This window comes from Leuciscus leuciscus (genome assembly GCF_965113295.1).
Source record: "Leuciscus leuciscus genome assembly, chromosome: 7".
NCBI classification, from domain to species: Eukaryota; Metazoa; Chordata; class Actinopteri; order Cypriniformes; family Leuciscidae; genus Leuciscus; species Leuciscus leuciscus.
The window spans coordinates 30,021,911-30,048,470 of NC_138731.1; the positions used below are offsets into that span (position 1 = coordinate 30,021,911).

General features: G+C 37.9%; 2 protein-coding genes and 1 long non-coding RNA gene across 6 annotated transcripts; 1 reads left to right on the plus strand and 2 right to left on the minus strand.

Annotated features, from left to right (window-relative positions):
* Positions 1-684: 684 nt before the first annotated feature.
* On the minus strand, positions 685-13,622 carry spryd7b (SPRY domain containing 7b). 2 transcript variants are annotated; one of them, XM_082176435.1, is made up of 5 exons: positions 13,326-13,622; positions 5,141-5,257; positions 4,511-4,677; positions 2,272-2,374; positions 685-1,972 (listed from the first exon to the last, which is right to left on the minus strand). In XM_082176435.1, the coding sequence occupies exons 1-5, from the start codon at positions 13,333-13,335 to the stop codon at positions 1,875-1,877; spliced, it is 495 nt and encodes a 164-aa protein (XP_082032561.1). In that variant the 5' UTR covers positions 13,336-13,622; the 3' UTR covers positions 685-1,874. The 2 variants fall into 2 exon arrangements, with proteins under 2 accessions (XP_082032561.1, XP_082032560.1); XM_082176434.1 differs by lacking the exon at positions 13,326-13,622 and adding an exon at positions 5,664-5,915.
* Positions 5,184-14,751, plus strand: trim13 (tripartite motif containing 13). Of its 3 annotated transcripts, none has more exons than XR_014207789.1 (4): positions 5,184-5,308; positions 7,921-9,162; positions 13,629-13,918; positions 14,397-14,751. XR_014207789.1 is itself a non-coding variant. In XM_082176412.1 (3 exons), exons 1-2 carry the CDS (start codon positions 5,285-5,287, stop codon positions 9,139-9,141), a joined length of 1,245 nt encoding a protein of 414 aa, XP_082032538.1. In that variant the 5' UTR covers positions 5,184-5,284; the 3' UTR covers positions 9,142-9,162; positions 13,629-14,086. The 3 variants fall into 3 exon arrangements, 1 of the variants encoding a protein (XP_082032538.1); XR_014207790.1 differs by having other exon boundaries at positions 14,420-14,751; XM_082176412.1 differs by lacking the exon at positions 14,397-14,751 and having other exon boundaries at positions 13,629-14,086.
* LOC309503665 lies at positions 13,712-24,937 on the minus strand. The gene is made up of 3 exons (XR_014207797.1): positions 21,047-24,937; positions 16,041-16,083; positions 13,712-13,853 (listed from the first exon to the last, which is right to left on the minus strand). It is a non-coding gene; the product is annotated as an uncharacterized lncRNA (long non-coding RNA).
* Positions 24,938-26,560: the final 1,623 nt, after the last annotated feature.

The window sequence follows — 26,560 nt, forward strand, 5'->3', positions numbered from 1 at the left end:
ACTCATCTCAACAGCTTTAAAAGGCTTACTAAAAATAACACTTGTGTAAAAACTAACATATATACTGTATATGTCCATGTACATTCAAATATGAACAGTTCAATAATGAGATATTTAAATCATGACTTTTATTTGAATGTTATGTGTATGTAGATTACATAATGTAATGTGTTATTTATTCGTGACAGTTATTATAAAATGCTGCCTTTACCTCTAGTTTCATTGAACCATCAAAGCAGTACACACTTGAAAATAGTAGGATGCTTTTTTTGTATGTCTTTTTCTAAATGTTCACTGAACCCCCTCCTGTCTGTCATTACTAATGTCTTGACCAGCTGAGAAATCAAGACAATAGGAACAATAAAAAGTGTCTGCTCTGGGGGGTTTACAAAGAGTTACTCACTCATCCCTGTTAGGTATAGTATTACTGGATGATGCTAAATGGCAGTGTGGCACATGAGTAAAACACATCAAACTTAAGGGGCTATTTTTTACTATACACACACACACACAGACAAAAACACAATGTTACAACTAACCCACATTATTCCTACAGTTAACAATGAAAGATCTAGAGACGCGTTTTCAATTTTAGCTAAATAGAACACTTTATTTTTGCAGACGTGCTTGGTATGTTGACATGGTCATAGGTGACTGTCCTTATTTCACACTATGACACAGACACAGAATACTTAATTTAATTAAATACAGCACTTGTGGAATGTACCATAAGACACAGTGTACAGAGAGAATTCAAGCTTTGTTTGGGACCAAAAAAAGATTACAGGACACAAAGTTTTCAGAGAACCTTTTTCTGAAAAGCACATTGCCTTTGGGTAACTGCATGGCCATTTTGTTCACGTTCATTTTTTTAATAAGATTAATGTGTGATTAAGAGTGGTTTAGTGTTTTGAGTAGATAACATTCTCTGGTAGAATAACATTTCTGCTGTAACCAGCAACATTTTGTTAATATTTGTCATTAATGTTGCTGTGAATATGTGATTAACTAGGGTCAAGAAAAACACATCTGAGGCAAAAATAAATGTTTTGGTGTCTCTTCAGTCTAACACATTTGAAGGGTTTTGGTAAGATAAATGCTAATGCATCAAAACTCGCCATGTTAAACAGATTCATGCAAGTCTTAAACATTTTAGAAGTTATTTAGCACTCTGGAGCCTGTCCAGCCAAAGTCACTTATTAATATTCAGTGCAATAGAGATCATAGAGGTAAAGTGATAAAATACACTGTGGAAAATATTGAAAATTGCTATTGTTAGCAATCTATCAATATGAAGAAAACACACACGTGCCTAGTTCAGATGAAAGGCAAATGACAGTAACAGACACATCAAAAACATATCGAACTGTTTCTAATCATATATTTTAACAAGAGAGGTTTGTTTTGATTTTCAACCACACATAACTAGTGCAAATACAATTGGTTCATTCAAGAAAGCTGATATGTGTAGATAGAGAAAGTCAACAATAATTTCTACATAAATCAAATTAAATAAACATACAAAATAAGAACAAAAAGCTGTTAATTAATTTGCATTGTCATTAAATAAAAGTATAAGCTCAGTTTATCAATATCGCCCACTACAGAAAGTAGATATCAGTAAGTGTCTTCAGTGCTTATGTAAAGCCTTGTCTGGGTTGTAGATTCACTCTCATTTGTGCGTGTACAAACACACACACACACACACACACGCGCACACACACAGAAATAAAGTCTGGTTTGACTTCCAAATGGACAAGAGCAGCAGTAGTAACAGCAAAGGCAGAAGCAACATTGAAAGAGAACATAAGCACGTACTGCCACACACACAGTTCAACTTCACACTATGTGTGTCTGCACACGTAGCTGACGATTCAAAAGATCTGCTGTTCAAACAGAATCTTTTCAAAGCCTTCAGGTGGAGTATGGTAGAAATCACTGAACTGGCAGTCTATGATGGCACTGTCATCCACTGAGAGAGAACAGATTACAAACATCAATATGATGTTAGTTCATCATATGAATGGCAAAAACATTTCATGACAGCTTGTCTCTGCAAATCATAAATCATGATAAATAAGCTACTATGGCAGTTTTAAAATCTGAGGGTAGTAGGTGACATCTTTCAATCCCTTACCAAAATGGCCACCAAATAAATCAACTTGCTCCAATAATAACCATGAAATTCCTATATCTAAAAAATATTGCAGATATAGCAAAAATGATGATGTCCTGTATCTGTCATTGATAAAGAAACAATACACAACTCACCATAAACTATGGGGAACACAGTCCCTCGAATACCTGAGGCCGGACAGTGCATGCTCTTTCCATTTAAGTACAGGTTCAGTTCCACATGATCGTAGGTCAGGCCCTAAAAACAGACACACACACTTATGACCACGAGCAATATGTCTTCTACAGCAGGGGTTCCCAACCTTTTTTTGTCTGAGACCCCCTTTTTCCCAAGAAAACATTTTAGGGCCCCCCTTCACATTTAATGATATTATCGCTCTTGTAAGCTTGCAGCAAGGATGACAAAATATGTTGTTTTCAAACAAACGGTATGTTTACTACACTGTAAAAAAATTCTAACCCTCCCAAATCAAAAATTTCAAGTGACCGATAACATCTAAATTTTTCAATTGGCCCAAGTTATATTCTTGCTGCAATAGTCTGTTAACATTTGCTCAATGAGAAATAATACGTCAGACTAATTGAAAAATGTTGATGTTATCGGTCACTTGAAATTTTTGACTTGGGGATGTATTTTTTTTTTACAGTGTATAAACAGATATGTTTATGCACAAATAATAGCCTATAATATTGAAAATACAATAACAAAAAGATTAGTAGGCCCTTTGTAATTTAAAAATGTAAGCCTAGGAGTAGCCTATAAATTGGCCCTATTTTAAATGCAATAACAAAAATATCAGTATTCACACTTGTGTGTAGGTAAAAAAAGAATGAATATAGGCTATTACTAAATGACTTCTGTCTGGGGCCTCAATACTTGCATGTTATTTGTGAGGCTTTATTTTTGGGGCTTTTGGCGCTATAGCGAGTGATAATAAACTTGCGTTTATTAAAGGAGTCATGAACTGGATTGTTTTATTATTTTACAATGTTGCCTGGGGTGCCCTTGTAATGTTAGTATGATTTTTACATAAAAAATTGTCATAATTTATAAATAAAAGCCATTTTTCCAAGCCTGATTTCAGCCTCAGATTTGAACGCTCTGTTTTAAGGGGCGTGTCTGCTGTGAGACTGCAGTGCAAACGCCCACTGCTGTGATTGGCTGACATGCTTGCATATGAAATAGCTAGTAGTATTACATGAACTCTCTCGAAAACTTTTACTACGTTTTTACTATTACAGCTATCGAGATTAACAAATCGTGAAAAGTATCGTTTAAAGCATTAAATTTAAATCTATTCCATCACATGAAAGGTTGCAGCATGATGAGCACTGACTGAGCAGATGACAGACAGTCTGTTGATCGCGTCGATTCGCGTGAATAAAGATCTTATCATTGCAACGCAATTTTTGTAAAATGTTTAGCACAGACACCTAAGCCAGTGGGAAGGGTTGTAGGAACCGCGTCAGTAAAAATGAATTTAATCCACTGGTCCCTGATAGCTTGGTCCGTTCTTGGGAGAGAAAAAACATTTCCATGTTGATTCTGGCAGTCAACAACAGAGCAACTCACGTGTGCACCACGTTTCTGCATCTTTCACGGTCGAGTGCGTACTTCGAATCAGAATTCATGGCGGCGCTCGACTGAATATAAGGGGGAGAGGGGCAGGGCGGGCTTCCTGCAGCATAGGTCTGCGGTGTCCATATATGGTATATCCTGCGCCGACTTGACGTCAAGTCGGCGCAGAAATTAACATCACGTATTTGAGTGCGCGTGCACGTGGGCTGGTTGACGAACCCAGGGGTAAACAAACGCTTCACTTTTAAATATCGGCTTCCCGGCCAGTGTATAATCGTTAGGCAATCATAACATACATTTTTTATCGTGGAAAAGTGAAAATTACAGGTCATGACTCCTTTAACAGAATAATGCGTCTTTCGGAAGAACATTGTAGCCGGAACTACTTCTCTCTCTGTGTGCGTCTATGACGAGTCACGCAGGTACTGGGCTACTCCGCAGCGGCAGCGATCCGAACCAGGGTAAAATACTCCCAATGTAATCACTTATTATAGGTGTACCATAGTGATTCAGGATAAGACAAAAACACGGTTTGGAAAATGGATTCATGATGAACTCGCTCATTATATAAATTTTGAACAGAAAAAAAGTTAAGGACTTTTATTTAATGCAAATTGCTCAAAACTTTTCAAAATATGACGCGACCCCCCACAGAGCTCGCTGAGGCCCCCTTGTGGGCCGCGACCCCCCTGTTGGGAACCGATGTTCTACAGTATATACTAGTAGCATTCCACAATTTAGCTATTTAGCACAATCTAGAATGGAACCAACACACAAAAAGAAGTCAAAATGTACCACTATATCCCCCTCCTGAGGCAGGCTGTTGGCGGGTAAACGGTTCTTCTCCTCATTGTTGTGGTATATAGAGCCATCATGTCTAAGTACCAAACTGTGGCTGTCTTGACCCAGTGGCACCTGGTTCAAATTCACCTTCTGAGTGGCCACACCGATCCCCCAAACACCTGCATCGCAAACATCAGCTAAAGTTCATAGTCCACAGATATCTTAAGCTATATATACACATCTAAAGACCAATAATACAGAGATGTTGGAGGTAAAACTGTACTAAAATTAATATCACAATGCAAAACAAATCTAAGGGTCCCAGTAATAGGTTATTTCTATTTTTATTTATGCAAATATGTTTTTCTTTTGAATTTGGTGACATTTTTTGACATATGTGGTATTACATAAATTAACTTTTATATTAAGGTAAAATCTTGCTCACTTATAAAAGGTAAACTTTTTTTTTTTTTTATCCACTTCATAGCTACACACTCAACAACATTCGACTTTAAAACAAATACATCTGTCTGACAGCTACAAGTTACTACAGTATTTGCACAATAATTAGCAAAATATTAAAAACCTGATTATCTGAAGCCATGATTAAACATGCTTCATTTCTCACAAAAGGGCACTCACCCGTGGACTGGATCTTGAACTCAAAATAGCTCTTGTTCTGATGTAGAGGGGCGTTGGCGAGGCAGGCTCCAGTTCCACAGATCCGCCTCCCACTTTTCACTATGACCACATCCGTCCCTGGGAAAAAAGGCCGAGCAAACTCTCATGCCCACACTGCTACAGTACAAGGTATGTATTTCAAAACGTTTTCAGAGATATCGGCAAAAAACGAGTCTGAATTGAACCTCACTTCCTGGATTCACTCCAATGAAATACAATCAAAATAGACACTGGATCTGTCAGCTCTATACTAGCAACTAACATCTGATCCAGAGTAGTTAGGACTACTTGACATAATTTATTAGATATTATTACGAACGAAAACATACTGTTTGTTTAAAAACAGTGATGGCAATAGTTATTTTGTGTTCTAACCTTTGTTTTTAAGATATAGCATTATCTGTTAGCTTGACACATCTCTTCGTGTTAAAATGAATTTGGTGACTTTTTGTGACCCCGCTGAGCAGTGGAAATGACCTCTTACCCATGTGATGCGTGTCTAGCTGTACGGTGGGCATATCTTTGAGGGGAGCGTGACCCGGCCCGCCATCCCCGCAGCAGCCCAAACAACACGTAAAAACTGCAGCCATTCTAGCCACTGAGATCCCCGGAAGTGTAGTTACACATGTCAAACTGAAGAGTGCACGAGCTCTCAGGATAGAATGGATCTCATGGAAAAATCATTGTCGACGGCTGGTGTTTTTCTCGTTAACTACCTCAAGGGGGCGCTTCCTTCAGTGGACCACATTCAAAACAGTTTTATTATTAAATAATTTTACACTAATAACAATATTTAAATTTGAGTTATAGCAGATGCATGGAAATATATATATATATATATAATTTTTATTATTATCATTATTATATATACTTTTTTTTTTACAAATTATTGTGCAGTAATTATAAACGACAGAAAATGCCCCATCCTGACCAACGCAGAGAAAAGTATCAGATAGCTCGTGACGCTTTACCGTCGGTCTGGAAAATAATTTACATCCAAATAATCTAATAGTCATTGAATTGAAAATACACACTGAGGCAAATTGGATAATTATTATTTTGACCGCTAAACTCCACCAGATTAAATCCCACATTCTACCTAACCAAGAGTTAGATAATACTTAATTTGTTAGAATACTTAAGTTATTTGTTTGATAGGTAAATAATACAATCAAGGCAATGTGCAACCAAAACAGCCAACTGACCAGAAAAGCTTTGAGAACACGTCGCTATGTCATATTATTGAAATGGATCGGGATAAATGGTTTGCTTTTTCAAGTGTATGTGCCCCCCTTGTGGATTTTGGTTTATTTTATTACCGAATTAATATACAATAAATGAAAACAATTTTAAAAGCCTTTCTAGCGTTATCCTAATCCTATTTCTTTGACAAATCTGCGGTTCTCTGAGACTCTCGCCCTCTCGTGGCCAATTATTGCACGCGCTTTCATCCCTGATTCGACCAATGAGCGCTGCGCCTCGGACGCCGTTCTCTTCCTGATGGCATGGAAACAGGGGAAGAAAAATCGAGGTCAAAATATTTTGACACGTGACTCGGTAGCGATTGGTTATCGATGCGTCAAGACCCTGACACATGGCACGGGCACATGCGACCAAAGTGGCGTAAAGAAATCATCCTTGTGGCAGGAAATACGGACGTGCTTTTTGGTTGTCTGTATCTGTGTCTAACCATGACTAGTTGTAAATGAAAACTACGTAGTTATTGTAGTTCACTGAATAGATGAATTATGCGTCTATGCGGGTAGATGATGGGGAACGCAAGTATTGACGTAATCTGTATAAAAAACGCTGATCTAGGAGAGAGTGAGCGCTCCCCCGCAACAACACCATCCAAGAATGAAGGGATCCTCTGCATTTATTTCTCACCAAACAAAACGTGTGTTCAACTACCTGAGTCTGCAAATACACTGCTACGCGGATATTATGCTGAATGTGGCATTGGACTGTTTAACTTTAGATTCACTGTTCAATAACTGTCTGTGCGCATTAGTTTTAATTGCCTGGCCACACTGACTTGACCTGAACTAGTTAAAATTTCCCAATTGGAAAGGGCGAAGTCTGCACAGCAACAAGAGCCCTGATTGCGTTACACTGCCTATGCAGCTAGTGCACTTCTGGTCCAATTGCTGGTGCTTTCTGCCTGCAAAATCTGCCTCAACAACAGTAATACCTTGACAACCCGGACCTGGGCATACCGAGAAACATTTTGACAACTCGACGGCAGGGATATTTTGTTTTCCAAATCAATTCCTTGAAGTTTGTTGGACAGGTCCTCGGATATTCCTCCACGAAAGTTCTCACGCGGGCAATTAAAATGAAGTACTGGTGCACTCAGGAGTCTTCATCATCAGGCAATCTGAACTACTATATTTGGTTAACCTGCTGTGCCTCTTCACAGAATCGCACTGTAAAATATTGACTTAAGCTAGTTCTGTTCCATTATTTATTCACTGTAGACTGATAACTCATTCTCGCAATATAAAAACATTTTTCGATGCATAAAACAAAAACAAATAGCCTACTCGTGTGTGTGTATATGCTATATCTTTGCTTATTGCGCATAATGTAGATGGTGTCAAAAATGACACTGGATAGCACTAAGTGCTCTAGACTTCACAATCGGTGTGAGATGCACGAGAGAGAAGCTTGCTATGATGAGAGTTGTTTTGATGTGTCATGCCCCCGACAAGCTTTCATATTGATGTCTCTTTCCTCTTTAGGATACGATGGAGCTCTTGGAGGAGGACCTCACATGCCCAATATGCTGCTGTCTTTTCGAGGACCCGCGTGTTCTACCGTGCTCTCACAGCTTCTGCAAGAAGTGTCTCGAGGGCATCCTGGACGGTAACCGGAGCCCTGCTTGGAGACCCCCGTTCAAATGTCCGACCTGTCGAAAGGAAACCGTGCACAACGGCATCGCGAGCTTGCAAGTCAATTACTCATTGCGTGGCATCGTGGAGAAGTACAACAGGATTCGAGTGATGCCAAGGATGTCTCTCTGCCGAGCTCACAGCGGACAACCGCTCAATATCTTCTGCGCCACGGATCTGAAGCTCATCTGTGGGTTTTGCGCCACGACAGGTGATCATAAAGGACACAAGTTTTGCGCGCTGGAGGAGGCGTACGAACGCGAGAAGCTCGCGTTTGAGGACTTGTTTCGCGTCGTGGAGGGCTGGAGGGGCGCGGAGGTGCATTCGTGCCTGGAATCGTTAGAGGGAGCTAAGAAGAAAGCGCTGGAGAGGGTCTCGCGGGACGCGGATCGAGTCTCAGAGTACTTTGACAAACTTCTGCGCACGCTGGACCACAAACGGAGCGAGATTCTCTCGGACTTGGAGACTCTGAAGCTCGCGGTCATGCAGACCTTTGACCCCGAGATCAACCAGCTGCGGTCGGCGCTCGAGGAGCAGCGGCGCGCGCTCAACATCGCCGAATCCTTCCGTTCGCTCTCCGACCCGCTCACTTTCCTCCAGCAGATGCAGGACTTCAGAGAAAAGCTGCGCGTCATTCGGGGAACGCCACTGCCATCGCGGACTGACGTGGACGTGGGTTTGCTTGGCCTGCAGAGCTTCGATTTGAAAGAATGGGACCGGGTGCGTCTTGGAGAAGTGGACAAGCTGTGCGCCCCCTACGAGAGCAGCGCGTACCTGTCTTCGCTGCCCCCTGCTGCCGCTCCGCGCTTCTCCCGTGTGATGTGGAGAGTTGTTCTGGTTGTATGTGCGTGTCTCCCCGCGCTGAACTTTCTCCCATCGGACTGTCTCGCTTTGAGCTTCCAGGATAAGGTGGTCGCACTCAGTGGCTTTTCTCTGCCCAGTCCTGGAGAGATCGTGCGCTGGCTCGGGTTCTGCTGGACAGAAGCGTCTGAGATCTGCACATTAATAACTGAGATGTGTCGGAACTGTATCTTGGACCTGATAAACACGACATCTGATTTCATCAGCTGATTTTATAACTCCATTCCTTAGGTACTTTTTTTATGTACTAAATTGTGCCAACCTAGAGTAGGCCTATATCCCGTAGATTTTAAGCACTGGAAAATTTAGTTCGTGTCTGTTTTTGAATTTGTAAAAAAAAAACAAAAAAACAAAACATAACTAGCATTTGTGTGCTATAAAATTGCACTTATTTTGTCTGTTGGTTTTAAATGGAAAAACAAGTGTGGATGGATCGTGGTATAGGCTACTAACAATATTACCAAGTCTTACATTTTAAAAAAAATTCCCTATTCACTTAAATGTATATAGAGCTGAATAGTTAATCTCCACATGTTCACCTCGAATACAAGCAGACAGATTGATTGCATAAATTATACCGTTTTGGAAGTTAACTAAAGAAAAGGAACACTTATTCCGAAAGTGCATTGAAATCCTTTATCTTCTCTGTGCGAGTTATTTGGATACTCAAGGTTAAACGTTACGTAACAATGTCAGACTCACACCAGGACAGGATTTCAGTTCTTCAGCGATTCATTTACAATGTTTACTTAGAATGAACTTGTATCCTGCTATATGTTTGTTTTATTGTTGGTTTAACTCATAATATTGCGATAGCATTTGGCATCATGAGAACAATTTGAAATGACTATAGTGCTGAAACAAAAGTCTACTTGAACATAAAGCTATAGTGCTGACACAAGTCTACTTGAACATATAGCTAATGGAATGCTTACGTTTTTTGGTTGCTTTTGGTTTTCTTTTTCCTTTTATATAGGGTACTATTTTATATTTTTATTCAAAGACCAGAGCTCATCAATGTCTTTAATGTTTACAATGTCACCCAAGAGAGGCATGAGATGTGCAAAGTTTAACACAAAGTCAGGACTGTTTAGGGAAAAAAAATGAAGGCATCCCCTTTTCCCCACTGTTTAAGGAGGAATCCTGAGAGATTCTCGGACGACTGTTCTGATATGACGTCACCGCTGGAGCCCTTCGCACGTCACCGAACATATATTTAGCCGACTGTTGCCAGGCGAATTGGGGATGAAAAGTGAAATTACCTACTTTAACCTACTTTACCAAATACAACCTTACATAACTAAGAGCAAATTAAATAACAACGAATTTATGAATAAATATAGGCTAATCTACATTTCTGAAGCCATGCAGAATGCATTGCCGACAAATAGGAAGCTCACTCTGAAATGGCGCCATGTGTTATATAATTTAAATTCTTCTATTTTCTTTCTCTTTTTTAGCGAATGAACCATTGTGTCTTAATAATAATGACACCATCCTCACTCCATCGCATAGCCTACCCTATCTTGCACCAGTAACTTCAATTTTGCAATACAAGTGCCATTTATTTTTGCTATAAACGTTTTGTCTTCCTGTGTTAAATGTTTCTAATGATTCAATTGTTAAATTCGGTCAATACTCGTCTCTTTAAGGAACTGACTCTGCACTGAAAAATACTTTGTATGTTGCTGTTTTTCTTTGTAAAGTTGAAAATTGTTATAGGGATATATCCAAATAAATGTCCCGTATATACACTATTTAGTTCTAGCATTATGCTTATTTCTCTTTAACTTTTGTCAAATGAAATGAATGGCAAAACCTACGTCGGCAATGACTAGGCTATTTGAAGCCTAACTGTGTCCATAGCCTATAGCAAAATGCGAAATATTAGTTTTGTAACTTTCTTTGCAGCAAGTAACAACTTTCCTTCTACGCACATGATACGTCTCCGTTTACAAAAAGACCTGAAATACACCAGATACACGAATTCATATATTCACCGTTTAAATGTCATTATGAAATAAAGCAACGTTGTATGATGAAAAAAATTATACAGCAACAGGGAACATCACCAATTAGGTAGTTAGTTGTTATGTCTCAAAACTCCAGAGAAGTGGCATGGTTGTCGGGAAAGCAACATAAAGAAATTAAATGCATGCTGTATTTTTATTAAAATTCCATATTTTAACCCCCACATTTTTATTTTTTTAAATTACTGCATCTAACATTTAAGGCACTCGAAAGGACCGTAATAGGATTTAAGACTTCAGTCTCATTCATTTGTCTATAGAATTAAAGCGTGACGATCTGCATTGTATCATGCACAGAAAATTTCGAGCTATAAATTATTTATCTGGACCAAGTCGCTCCGACATAAACACACTCACATAGCCTACTTGAAAAATAGACGGACTTTTTTTTCCCTTGGTCCTTCTATCTAAACACACGTTGACCAGTAACTGTAATATATTCAGGTCATGTAAAAAAACAGTCTAATCACAATTAAAATTAAGCAACAACAAAAAAGAAAAGAAAAAACACATGTGTAGCCTATTCTTTGGCGGAGAAATTAAATAAAAGATCCTTATTAAATATAATTTCGAACGGCCATGCTATATGAGAACATCTTATAAGATGACTTCTCCGTGCATAAAACATAGGCTTAAATAATAAGTAAAAAATAAATAAGTACACGCGGGAAACTGCATATAGGAAATTTGGATCTGATTCAAAAACGTAGAAAATTCCCTAAAATCCGTCGCTTATAGGCTAAATCAAATCGTGATTGGTTTAACAAAAAAATCCCCCAAAAAAATCAAGACAATTCTAGGCTACGTCCAGACTGTAAAAAAAAAAAAGCTGCATCGTGGATGCATTTTATTTTATTTTTTTTACTTTTCCATTAAATTGTTAAAATGTGTGTTTTGCCATAGATTAAAATCAGCTCTATGAAACTGTGCACTGTTCCTATTATCACAGCTGTGCTGACCATCTTTAGTTCAGATCTAAAAGCATCATATGACTAAAACGAAGCGTCAGAAGATTAAATCGACATGTGTCAGAAGTGGTCGTGTTACTAGTTAAAGGCAACAACGGTTTAAGTGCTGGTCAAAGCTGAAAAAAACCCCCTCATTTCTTTATTGCCAAGGATACAAGATGTGATAAAATCAGAGGAAAAAGCAGCATTCAGACATCAAAAAAGACGAATTTCTGCGTATAAAGGGGTTCCTTATAAAACTCCCCAAAGTTATCCTATATAGGCTACTTTCACCCCGGCAAAATAATTAATAAATAAATAGATCATTAACCAAAATACAAGGATATGGCAAGGATACGATCAAACCGTGGTTATATAATTTATCCTGCTCATAGTTTTTTTTCTTCTTTTTTTTCCCATAAAATGGCGGAAATTATTTCAATGACATTTTGAGACCTGCGTTGCGAGATACTGCCTTTTACATTCTTATTTTTTCAGGGTGACATGCCTTTATACAATATTTTACAAAAGTCACAAACATTTTGTATTATTTTATAGCCTATAGGCACAGTCACGTGAGGTTACATAATCAACAGTAGGCTACTGTTAACATAACGAAATAAAACATGTCATTTTCAGCTATCGGGAATACTGAAAAATAACTTGCCCACAACAAAATTTCGTTGGGTGTTAAGCTTTTTAATATTAATGTTATATAAGAATGGTGGGCTGCGCACGCGTAAACTCTCCAGCACGAAACTGTAGACATTTGCCTCCATGTCAATATCTCGTACATTGCACCTTCCGGAATAATCCACATAAATGAGTAAAACTTGCTTATTGGTTATTATCGGGGGGGGGCTATTGGAGTCAGTTTTGTTAGCTCAATGTAGTCACCGGAAATGAAGAATAGGCTACTTTAAAAGAAACATGAATACACGTCACGCCTAGGCTAGGGTTTATCCACCAGAAACACATTTCTACAACAGTATTGAAACACATCAGAGCAGAAAAGCAAAAAAAAAAAAAAAAAAAAATCTAATTTGACAAAAGTTGCGTTCCCTGCGAAAGAGTTAAAAACAAAAGCTAAACAGATATATCGACAAACGGTGCCCTAACTACGTCAAAATTAGTATTCACAGGTCAGTTTTTTCCTTTTTTTAATTTTAATATTTGTTTGCATTAATAAAAAAAAAAATGCAACCACGTTTAGGAAAATAAAATTGGAATTTTAATGAAGAAAAAACAGACGATTGAAACAAAAAAAGGATACATATTTTACATAAAGGAAAACAAACAATGTAAACATTAAAACATGTTTTTGCATGAACATTATAAAGGGGAAAAAAAGCAACTGATTAAAAAAATCTACTTAACTCGCTTTCCAAAGAAAACTAAACTCTGCATCTATCTTTACCTTTGACCATTCGGTTCACTCCGGTGAGGCCGAGTGTCCTCCTGACTTCTCTATGTTGGATTGATGATTCAGTCCATGATGGTATTTCTGTACCTGTGAGTCAGCCATACCTGCACGGCTAGGCCCTGGTAGCTGTGATAAAAAGATGACGTGCATATGCTGCTTGGTGACTTCTTGCTTCAGCAGCACGAGCAATATTGGAGGCATTGGCCAAAGAGTAACTCCAATATTTACATGCTGCTAAAGCAAGACAACACACGCACACGCATTCACACACATGTAATCTCTCCTTCTGCTGCGTAGGTCCCAGGAATTGATGCTGCAGCACATCACGGCCTGCATCTCTGTATCACCACAAACCATTCTGTGCTGCTACACCATCACCTAGAGAGGGTTCCTCTCTCTCAATCACGCACTCACACCCTCGGCAACATGACCAAGCACTGCCAGAATCAGAGCGAGTGACTCCTCTCCTCCCTCTCTCTCTCTCTTTCTCTCAGCAGGGCTTGAGGTATTCCAGGACTCCATCTGAAACACAGAAGAGAGGAGGACGCTTGAGTGAGAACATACACACAGCAGCTGGACGTGATGCTGTCAGTTTGCAGTAAAATATTTCAGTGTCTCCTTACTGTGTTTGCCTGCAAACTATTTGCATACAATAAAAAAGTGGCATTGCTAAATTTGTGTGCAGGACTTGGTAATGAAATACATGCTTGAGACTTTTTATTCTTTATTTTATTTAATATGCCTGTTATGTACATTTCTATTTTATTTTATTTTTAAATAAAAATAAATAAACTTAATAGCAGACAAAGTTTAATGTATACTTTTCATAGATGGATGCACACTGAATCTGAATTGTTGCACTTCAGTAAAATAGCACCTATAAATGTAATGTTATGGGACAATTATGGGTATTTTAAAATAATCATCATTCCCAGTGGATTGTCGTGTATTGTTGTTTTGGCATATTTACATTTTATTATATTTTGGGACAAGGCACAAGAGACGACTGAAAATAAAGCATTACAAGAGTTTTAAATGGTAATCAAAATTTTATATATTTTGCAGCACTTCATTCTGATTTTCTACAGGCTGGACTCCACGGAGATCATTGCGGACACAGCTCTCAGCAACTTTCCTGCATTATACTAAAACCTGTCCTCTGGCTACTCCGTCGAAAAATAATTATATCAAAAGAAACAAGCAACTAGTAATATTGTCTTCTAGACCAGACTGGATTTAACCTTCAAGATAGTGATTCAGCACTGCCAACATCCTGCCTCGTAGTCATCTTCAACTGCGGGAGCTGACCTGCCACCAGCTTCCCAAAGTGCTGTCCCACAACAGAATACATCTCTTATGCCTCCACTATGCTAAATAAGATATCTCTACTTTATGAATCAATCACTGTGGTCTGTATACAGTTGTGTTTAAAAAAAAAAATATATTTTTTTAATGCTCACCAAGTCAGAGTTGATGTGAGACATCATTAACATCTGAATTTTACATTTTACTACTGATAGTATTATTAGATATATTTATTCAACCAGAAACACAATGGCGAACACATAATCTTAATAACTAAGTATTTTCTTTAACACACAAGCTTTCTAAAGACTTAGAATTTATTAAAAGTAAAATATAATTGTTTTGAATGAAATTCTACTTTAATTAGAAATTGGAGAATTGTAGCATAACACAAAAATTCAAGTACATTTTCATGGCTGCTATGTACTCGGAAGTCGGAACAGCATAGATGAATGAACTGAAGCAGCAGAAGGGTGAGATCTGCAGTGAGAGTACTAAATAACACCATTTTAGAGCAAACAACTTGTAATGTAATTGTAATGAACCAATCACATATTTAAAAAAAAACTAACAGTTTGTTGTTATATTAAAATATATTAATTATAACAAATATCAACTGAAGCATCTGTTCATTATGAGCATTGACTTGTAACACTGACACCAAGGTTACGACCTGACTAACATATCAATGGAATTTGGGTCAATGATCCAACATGGATTCACAGCCAAGAAACAGCCATTGTGATAATGCTACAATATTTTTTTATATAATGTTTAGCTCCTGATGAAGTCACTGATTTTTTTATTTTTTTATTAGCCATGTAAAAAAATTGTGTAGGAGATTTTGAAAACAAACAAGAATTTTCTAAAATTATCCAGTGTTTCTTTTTTCACTCCAACAAAACCTAATGCCTAGTCGTGATCTCAAAGACTGACAGGAAGACATCTAGACCCTTTCTCACACTATACGGCCTATGCTAAGAGTAGCCTATAAGAGCCTATGTCCTGATATTGACAACAAACTTGTAATTACTTCTAAACAAGAGTTGGCATCTGAAAGCTAAAGCCAACCCATCACTGCCTGAAAAACTGAGTGAATTCAATACCATAAGAGACAAATGTAAGTAATACTAAATAAAATAAAAAGCTTTACACTTCGCTTATACAACCACTGTGTAGATCTAAAGCAGCCACTTCATTCCTTGAAGGGGATTTTTAAGCCTTAATACCATAATGGCTTAATGGCATGAATGAAACTTACATAAATGGCAAATGCTAAAAGTGTCCTGTACTGGGTGTAAATAGCACCTAAACTGCCTAGTTGCTGTAAAATGTGTTTTAGCCCATGATCTCTTAAAACAATTAACACACAACACAAATTAAATTGCAAATAGATGTTATTACCTTGATTTGTTGTCTGGTTTCTGACATCACAACTAGGCAAATTCTGGAAAAAAAGAAGAGAAATTCATCAAAATACAGACATTACATTAGAATCTGCAGTTCTAAAAATCTGATGTAATAGACAGCATCAAACCATAAAACCAGATGCATAAATAGTTTTAAAAACATACACCTAGTTTAAAATTTTTTAATTAAATTGATACACCCATAGTTAATGTTACAGTGTGTCAGTGAGAAAGTTGCTGTCAACTATGTGAGTGGATGTGTCTTCTCTGAGATCACTGCAGTGTGTGAGGTGTAAAATATTATTATGTGTATATTATTCAAGTCAGTTAAACCTCAAATGCACCCTTAAAAATGCATACCATTCAAAGCAACAAATGATTTAAACTATTGTTGGCCTATGAATTATAAGACAGAAACTTTCTGAAATGTACATCTAAAACCTCACATAAGTTTCCGTCTCAAAAAGCTTTTTCAAATTCACAAGATATTTTTTTAGTAAAATAAAAACAAATTATGCACGCATCTCAGATGTGAATCAGAGATGTGTAGCACAAAAACAGAGACTGGTGAGAAAACGTTTTCCCCACTCCTTTCACTAACTCCCACATTTCTCTTCCCCCCCACTCTCTCTCTTTCTCTCACACACACACAGCAAGTCTTATGCTAAGATATTATAAATGAGTATCTTCACAGGAAGCATCTGACCACATTAATTTTATCACGGAGAAAAAAAAAAGATCAGTCACACAAGTTATCAGACAACTATCAGAGCTGAAAAGGACAAGCAAATGGAAGGACTGAGTAACAGAGCAGGTCAAACAAAATACAGCCTGGTTAGACAACTCAAACTCCATAAATCAAACCATTTCAAAAATATGTTGGGTTATTTTTTTTTAGGCTTTAAAAATATTTTTAAGTGTTGCCATCAAAAGAATATTAAAAGTTCTTCAACTCAATAATGTGTGTAGTTGGCCTAGCCTCCATTTTGGTGTTTAATCTTGTGCACTAGCAACATCGTAATCCCACAAGATAAGTGCGCATTATGTGCACCATATTACACTATAATTTTAAATCATGCAGCAAAGATATAATTTGATTATATACAAGCAGAGCATCAGCACATAACTCTTTGATAACCTAGAGAGTGGTCATGCACGTGTGAGTGTGTGTGTGCGCGAGGAGGACCGTCAGAGCCCCTGAACAAGTCTGTGTGAGTGAGAGGGGGTGTGAATGAATATATAACATTTAACCTCTCTCTGCTTGTATTTTACTGAGCTCACATGACCTCAGGGTCAAAGGGTATCACCTTCCACTCCTCCATCAACATCAGCATGTGACACGCTCACACACTCCGAGACTCTGCCTTATGCAGGAAACCCTCCCACGTAATTATTTTGCCAGTTAAATGGTCAAAAGAAAATTTAGCAAAACAACAAGTTTTATTTTATAGGTATAACTTAAGATCACTGAAATAGGAAACTTAAAAAAAAAAAAAATATATATATATATATATGGTTTTACCCTAACCCTAATATGCATGTATAATTAGCCTATAACATTTTAAAAAATAATAAAAAACATGAATATTTAATTACTTCTCATGAGGGCAAATAATCCACACTATATTCCAATTCAGACTCTGTAAATTAGCTACACCTCTGCACTTGTAGTAATGAGGTGTGTGTGTGTGTGTTTGTCACTCTCAAACATTTTCTTTAATCTAATAAAAAAAACTCTGTGTAAATAAGTAAATCTGTGCAAATATTTCGTCAAAGAAAGAATGACAGCAGGCAAGCCTGCACACCTGTACGGTACCGCTGCACCTGAGTACGGATAGAACTACATACAGCAACACACACCTGTGCCCTGACTGCAACCTCTCACTATTACACACATGCATTGATCAAAGAATGCTCTGCAACACCCTGTATTCACAACTTGCATCCAACCCAAACTTAAACTATCATTAGTTAGAGGGATGCTTTAAACAGTCAAAACCAGAGCTGTACGTCTCAGAGTAAGGGCTGGCTTATAAAAAATATATAAAAAAACATAACATCTTTCACATCCACACACACACTACTTTCCCTATAATCATTAAAAGAGCGTGGGTGATGTCCCAGAGACATTCTGTGTGCCTGTGAATACACATTTGCTGCTGCACATCACAATGAGTCAAAACAAGTACAACATGGGTTTCTATTTATTCAGAACAAATAATTAATAATAAAAAAACAGTCTTGTCATGTCACCACTATTGCACTGTTATTACAGTCATATTACTACACTCAATTTTGGGAACTCAGAAGGTCCTGGCATGGTGTATGATAAAATTAACATGTTGTATCTCATAAAATTACCCGCACAATTAACTGATAAATAAGCCCCATATTAAAACGGAGTGTGTATGCTACAGCCTCTGGTCAGGAGATCTGAAGTGCAAGTCTTCATTTCCTGCAGGTTCACGTTTACACACTCTCAGTCATGAGCATGCAAAGCATGACTGACTTAATGTATTCTTGCTTTTTTAACTAGTTGTTTAATTGTGTACACTGCACAATTTAACTTCTTTAGTGTGGTGACTTTTGTTTTCAAAACTCTCAGTAGAGCTGACAGTATAAAACTTCAGCTTCTCCCCAAATCCAGCCCTGGACACACCAGACAAACAATTTCTTAACATGCAACAAATTTAAACTGTTTCATAAAAGTTTCAACTGCCCACACACACACAAAAAATAATCTCATCATTATCTCCATTAACTTTTTTTTTTTTTTTTATTGCAAACAGTATTACAAGTGAATAGCCACATAAGTATAAAAACAACTGTAGGTGGAGAACTGCTAGATTATACCTAAATTAGCAAAAATAAGTGAGTAAAAATAGATCTCACAATATATTTTGGTGTAGATGAAAGATGCATATAAACTTCAAGTGTAAAGAGTAAACTGCCTAAAATAACCTGCAAGTTAATTGATTACGTATTTAGATGGCAATAGATCATGGGTATTCTATCAGTTATGGAGTGCATTCATTTTAACTGTGTGTGGGATTAAGTTTTAAAGTGTTTCGAATAGTGAACTTCTTTGAAAATATAGATAATACAGTAATTCACAGAACCTACAGTAAGTTATATATTTTTTTAAATAACTACAATAGTTATGACTAAAATGTTTCTGTGCACTGTACAAAACCAAGCAAAAATAAATATTGTAGTATCAGCACTGTCACTGAAACTGTGGGGCGTTTGAGTGGGTGCATGATGTGTCTGTTGATTAAACTGCAATGTTGCGAACATGATAAAGAGATCGTTGTGGTTTACTTGTGGGGGTTTCCCTACGGTCCCAGGCAGGATCAACTCATGGGAAGAAAAACTGCCAGGAAATTTATTTTAAAAAACACACACACACACACACACACACACACACACACACTTAGGAACTGATGTGAAAAGACACTCTGACCAACAATGCTTGGTATTGGGCTATAGAGTTGACTACATTAATACAAAACAAATAGAATAAAAAATAATAATAAAAAAACCTGACCAAAATGGGAACCATCTCCATATGCAGGAAGAAGCAGACTAAGAATTTTGACTCTTACACTGCTATTTTTTGGCCAAGTGAATGTGTAATTCTAATGTGCAATAATTAATTACGGTGGCACCTCAAATGTAAATTCTCAGTCAAATTAACATTTAGACTAATATTTTGTGCCTAGTCAGTCTATGCTGCAATGGGTCTTTTTCATAATATAAGATTTCTGTCATAGGAGTAATACTGGTATATGGTGTAATTTGTGTCACTTATTTTTTGTGAATGGCCATTAAACAACTCACTCCAAAATAACAAACTATGTTATTTAGGCAAAACCAGACATCATTTAGACCGGTACAGCACAGAACTAAAAAAAAATAAAAGTTACCATATTTTTAACATTCTGTATTAAGCCACATTTATATAGGAGTGAGAAAAGTGAATAATCAGAAATATTTAAAAAAATACAAAATCTTGTAACTATAAAACAAATGCTAGACAAAATGGCACAAAAAAACTAAGATTAGGTTGACATTTTGTATAAAAAAAGATTAAAACTGGATTCTCTGAACTCACTTGACCTGTTTGGGCTCAAAGTGAGCCTGGGTCGCTGCTGGGTTAACCTTTCATGACATCACATGACATGGACAGGCCTTTACATCAATCAACAAAATTAGGAGGTCAAAGCATCACGGTAATGACTTCATGACCTTTCTGCATGTGACCTCTACATTAGACAGAACAAAACAACCCGAAGTGACACTTTCCTTGAGGTACAGAAGATTAGCGATGGAATCGGGTTCAATGCAAGAAAAACGTCACCAAAACAACTTTAAGAACAGAGACTGAAAAAAGAAGGAAAAATAATTCGGCGCTATTATAAGCACTGAGGTGCACACGCTGACAAAAAAGGCCGACTGCTGACCCAAGATCCCTCTAAAGATGATTAGATTTCGCTCTCTTTGCAATAGACATAAAAGTTTATTTTCCACTAACCCCTAACACAATTAATATAACGAATAATCGCATTTTAACATTACACAACCAGGCCTTAAATTATCTGACAATGCAACCTGGTTATGTAATTTCAATTTATAGGCCTGCTCGTATAAAAGTACGAATACGTGTCCATAACACTTACGTTAGTGTGATAACAAGGATTTCAAATTGCTAAAGGGAATGAAACTGAGTTGAGTTGCAATAGCGTGGTACAGTAGATCAAACACATTATGACGTGTTTTTTCGATCGAGAGATGATATTGTTCTACAAACTGATCAAATCACTTTAATCTCGTCTCCAACTCCTATTTACTTTTGTGAGAGAGTTTGCGCTTTTTACACTTTGGATAGCAAATGTTTGCTATTTTAAAACATGCATCATACACTCACACACGCACAAAACATAAATAGTCATTTTCATGGTAACTAAACAAAAATACGCTTTTATGAAAAATGTTACTTACCGAAAACACATGAACGGTCATAATATTTGTAAATCCACAAAAAAAAGAAGTTTGCAATTGAACATTATGACGGCGCACTGTTTTTATATAGTTTGTGCAAAAAAAAGCGAGAGAAAAAAAGGCACTCTGGTCATCGTCGCTTTTTTTCCGCTGAAAGAGGAACAAAAACTGTAGTAAAGAATAGGACAGTGTTGGTCGGTGTGGCATCCCGGTGTATCGCTCGCTGATAGGCTGTCGGGCTCGCCGGCCGTCTCGCTCACATCACCAATCCCGCTCAAACTTAACGTTTAAAAAATGCACAAAACCACCTCGCTCCACCAAACAACCCACGTCATTTTATTCGTCGTCGCCTGCGATAATTTTCCGAATTTTTTATTGATTTTTCAAATCATCCACGTAATTGTTGGATTTTTTCGAAAAATAATACAAAATATATCGTTTCCACAGCGCGGCTCCAATCTGACGCCCCTTCTTGGCTGGAGATGCTAGCCGGATTAGCCAGCTAGCTCACTTCAGACTCCACTTCACTATTTGTTGTCACTACACATCGTCTTTTGTGTCCGCTGCATCCATCCACCGGGAAACAGACGGCTAAAATTTGTGGTAGATTTCAGAAAAAAAATCTCTCTTTGTTCTCTGGAAACAAAAAGAAAAAAGTGTCCCCTCGCTCAAATTACTGGACTACAGTACGGAGCCTCTCTAGGCAGCTGCTGTTGATGTAGCTGCTCACTCGAAAATGGCGCCGAAAGCTCCAGTCTTCATTCAAATTGGCCGGAGCCTCCCCCTGCCCGCATTGGGCATGCCGGGACCTAGAGCACCGCGCAGGATTGGTCGAGACAAAATGCACCCTCAAACCGGCTAGCAACCCAAAACCCACGCACAATATCCTTACACGGCCAACAGAGCACGGTTTAACTGTAGCTCTGCCAGTCTGTGTTTGAAAAAGCGATTGTTACCAGTGCATTCGCGTTCACACCATTGATAGTTTTAGGCTTACGTATATGGTTATATGCAATATATAGCTTAGGGATTTCAATTGCTTCCAGAATCAGATAGCTTTCAACGCTGTCAAGGATAAATTCACCCTATAAAACGTGATTTAACCCTAAAATGAACATGAATGAATCGTCTGCGGAAGTGTCGGTTTTCTAGTAACTATAGTGAGTGTTTTACCAAGCGAACAATCTTTATTTATTATTTTCCATCATTCGTGATTTGAAGAGGGAATAAAACGCTATTGCGGTTCAGATTTCTTTTTTTTACGGCCAGTTTTGAAGGTGCGTGTACTGTTGCTATAAGAAGATGAAAGCATGCATTAAATGACCGGAACGTTAGTCGTGAAGACGAAGCAAACGACCACAACACTGACTGCAAGTAGCTTGACAACAGACCCTGCGCTGCTTTACTACAGCAGACAGTCACAGCAGCGAGAGCAACAGCGAGCTGCGTCACTCACACCACCAGCAGCGTGAAGGTTGATTGGGAGAAGAAAGAAACTGCGCTCCATCTGTCAAATCCGCCCCTTTCTGGTGACTGCCGACTGCATCATTCGGATAATGACTTAAAATTTGGCACCGCTTTGTGACTATTTGACCAGCAAACCCCGATGATTCATGTAGGAATATCTGGTGGCTATGTGACTAAATTGCTTTCTAAACCTTAGCCTTATTTTGCAGGCATGAACTGCAACTGTAAACCAAGACAAAAGCTATCTACCACGTAGTACTTTTTCTATAGGCTATGTCAAAGAAAACATGATGGCTTTATTCCACAGTTATAATCTGCCCACCTTTTTAGATATATTGGGTGGAATCATTGCATCATGAATTTTTCTTATTTGTAGACACACCCACATAAACAACTCACATGCCACTGCTGACATAAACAAGCATGAAATAGGCTATCTGCCAGTGAGTGTTCCTATATATGTGAGAAAGTGTAAGGTGTTGTAAATGGATGTAGACAGTGGGGAAAGGAAGTGACTCCTCGTTTTATTTAAAGATACACTGTAAAAGACAGGAAGTGTGTCAGCAGTAAAAGAAAATAACACAAACTGTTCTATACTTATCCGACATGGATGACTAGGCCGAACGCTTCAACTCCGATCTGTGCTATAGCCTATGTGAAACCTTATGGTCCTCTTTTAAAAGTAAAAACCTTTATGGACAATTTTATGCTCTTTGCATGTCTCTTGTAAATGTAACTTTATTTGAACATTTCTGCATCTTGAATTTAATGTTAGATACACCTTGAACTTGAATGGCCATTATTATTGTTATGGTCTATTTACTATTTACCCATGCATATAACAAATCCCTTGTTTTAATTTTCTTTCTTTTTTTGCACACACAACTTTGGACCATTCCTGTTATTTCCACCCCACCACTTTTAACTGCAACAAAACCTCTGCGTATAATTGAAGCATGTCATAAGCTACTATTTTCCTCCCACCATCACAATAGGTGACTAAATATCTGAACATCACCACCACCCAGAACATTCGTGTTCTCACCAAAGTTTCAGTCAAGACTTCGTCTTCTCCTTTCTTTTCATTCATCCACCAGACTTGAAATGACTTAGTAGCATACTTTAGGCTATTTAATAAAATCATATAGCCTAACTTTTCTCCTTCCACACAACTGTCAGAGTAACCAACTTTACATTTATTAACCACAACAGATCATTCATTAACCTTTCATTGTAAGAAAAAATGAAGAAAAAGAAAAAAAGAAGTCTATTGTTCCTATGCTTTTAAAATGCTGAAAGAACATGTTTCGTGTTTTTACCCGTGACAGTTTTTTAAAATATATATAGGCTAGCCAACTGTATATATTTTATCAGCAGTGAAACTAATAACAAAGCGCACTGCAGGCAAGTCCAGACAAGCGCGTCAATCCTTACGGATGTCCCGCCCCTCAAAGGCAGTCCTCCGATGATGTAACTCTTTCCAAATATAGCGTGTTGCCGAAGCAACCGTGCCACGCCATTGGTGCAGCGCTCTGTCAGTATTTGCAACGTCATGAAGCTAGTGTTATTATTGTAAACAGGGTGCTTACTTTCCACGGGCTCTCGGGTCCCGAGCCTTTGCTACGCGCTTCTTTGTTCACTACATTAGAAGATCAACACGACAATAGACTACTTACGAAAAGACTTTGTAAACGTTATGGACCTCCTAATCGTTAATGAACAAAACAAATAAAAACTGAGTAGTTTCATACGGTTTTCAATCAAACCTGTTAGACACTTTAAAATGACACGACGTAGCCTATCTTCGAAGACAGCCGGTAACCCTTGCGGATACGAAAATGTTGCTGAAGTTTTGACAAGCAGCGCGTTTTTTAGAATGAATCTAACATTGTTCAGTGTGCAGTAACGTTCTTGATTCACGGAACGCTAGAATTGAACAACGTTTTAGAACATCCACATCATGTAAAAGCAACAATCCGGTTGAGTCAAAAACTTTTCGACAGTTGTAGTTCGACGCCGATAGCTTGTTGTCGAATGTTGCCACTCCTGCGCATAAAGAGCTTGTGTCATTGTTTCAACAAAAACACATTTTAGTTTCCCCTTTTAGTCTTGCTATGCCACTGAAATTCTACCTCACAAAATGCTCAAAAATCTATCAAAAGAGCCAAGTTACGCCAATTCCCAATGCGACGAGACTGATCAGAAGATACATCAAAGTCGATCTGAATGGCACTTACCCAAAGCTCTGGGGGGAAATTGAGGATGTGTATGAAGACATCACTTGACTCTAGTGGGATGTTAATAAGTAGCATATAAGCACGTTAACGGGTTAATTTCAGTTCGCACAACAGTTTCACCTTATTTACTACCGTTTCACAAGGTATCGAGGAAGTTCTTTTGTTCCAGTATTTATGCACAGCGTCAAAGTTGCGCGTTGAGGAGGCGGAGCGGTAGCGCTGGGCGAGAGGAAGAAAAAAAGACCAAGCGCCAGCGCTCGACCTTAGATAGCTTACTCAAGACTCAAACCCTACGACCCACACTGGATCAGATTAGGTCACGTGCTGGCTGCAGAGCGGCGACCGAGTTGGGTGTCATAACTGCAAACTATCGTGATCTCGACAACATGATGAGACCGGTGTTCCACAGCATGGCGCGCGAACGAGGCTTTACCTTTAGCTGCGAGAGATGCCAAGTGTCTTACTATGATCCGCTCAAGTGCACGTTCACAGATGACTCTTATTGCTAAGTCTCCTTCTAATGTGATATTTGATTGAATTTATGATAGAGGTAAGAAACTCCCATCATGAACAGATTTGAGATTTCTTCGAACTGATACGATAACAAAAACAACACCAACAAAAATCAAAGTAGCCTAAGTATTTATTTACTAACTGCATTTTATTTCAGTAGCCTAATAAAGACAATTGCATTGTTTAATTTCAAAGTGTGAGGTGGCTCTGAATGTTTTTTTCTCACCTTTTTTTCTTTGCAGGATACCTGCATAAGAGAATTTGCGGATATACTTGTGTTTTATGGGGAAACAAAGTATAAAGAGAGAACTTACTGTGATTTGAAACAGCTGCCTTCTGCTATTGGCTGTGTGTTCAACTGCATTAGAGCATCTAAAGCCTGTCAAATATCATCTGATGAGTCCCACTTTGGTTTGGATGCGTGGCACGAACGTTCAACAGTAAACAAAACTGCTTAAGCACATGTGTTTTCTGTTTTAACAATTTCATTTTTAAACGTATAATGGAATAAATAGTTCATATTAAGGATTTCATGTTTTTTTTCTGAGGCAAATGAGCACTTTTCACCTTTATGTATTTTTTGTTTTGTGTCAAAATGCACGTATTAAGACACAACTTTATGGTTATACAAATGCATTGACTTTAGGGTTAAAAGTAAGCCAGCTGCTGTAAACTAACATGGGATTCGTACTAATTCATGCAAAATGTTGCTTACAATGTGAATATTTTATTTGAATAGTTTTATTTTGGATGGCACGTGGCGTTTAGGAAGTTAATTTGAAAGTGGGGCTATTTATAACAAGGAAAAACACACGGCCTGTTGACACAGCTGAGGTGAGGTTTTCAGCATTTTCCAGCCTTCCTCTCACTCTCAACGAGCAAATAGCCATACAGGCGGACGATTATCACGTGGCTGTAAAGTGATGTTAGGATTAAGAAAAATATATAAACAGGTATCCATCAAAATAGCATGTAATCTAATAAAATAACAATCACCTAAACAATTTAGGCTAATGGCTTTAATATATATGCCGTTCATCAGTGAAAACAGTCAGATATTGCCTGATTTCGTTATTATTATCGTTCTTTTAGTGATGAATCAAAGCATCTTGACCAATTCCAAACACAATCAATCAATCTGCTGGTATTTCACCACGACACGAGACGTAAAGTAATGAAAGCAAACATGAAACATTGCGAAAAAAAGTTTAAAGCAATAAAATAGTCTCTCTGCTAAAGAAAAGCATAATTCTCGGATTTCAACAACACAAATGAACAAATGAAAATGTAGAACAAC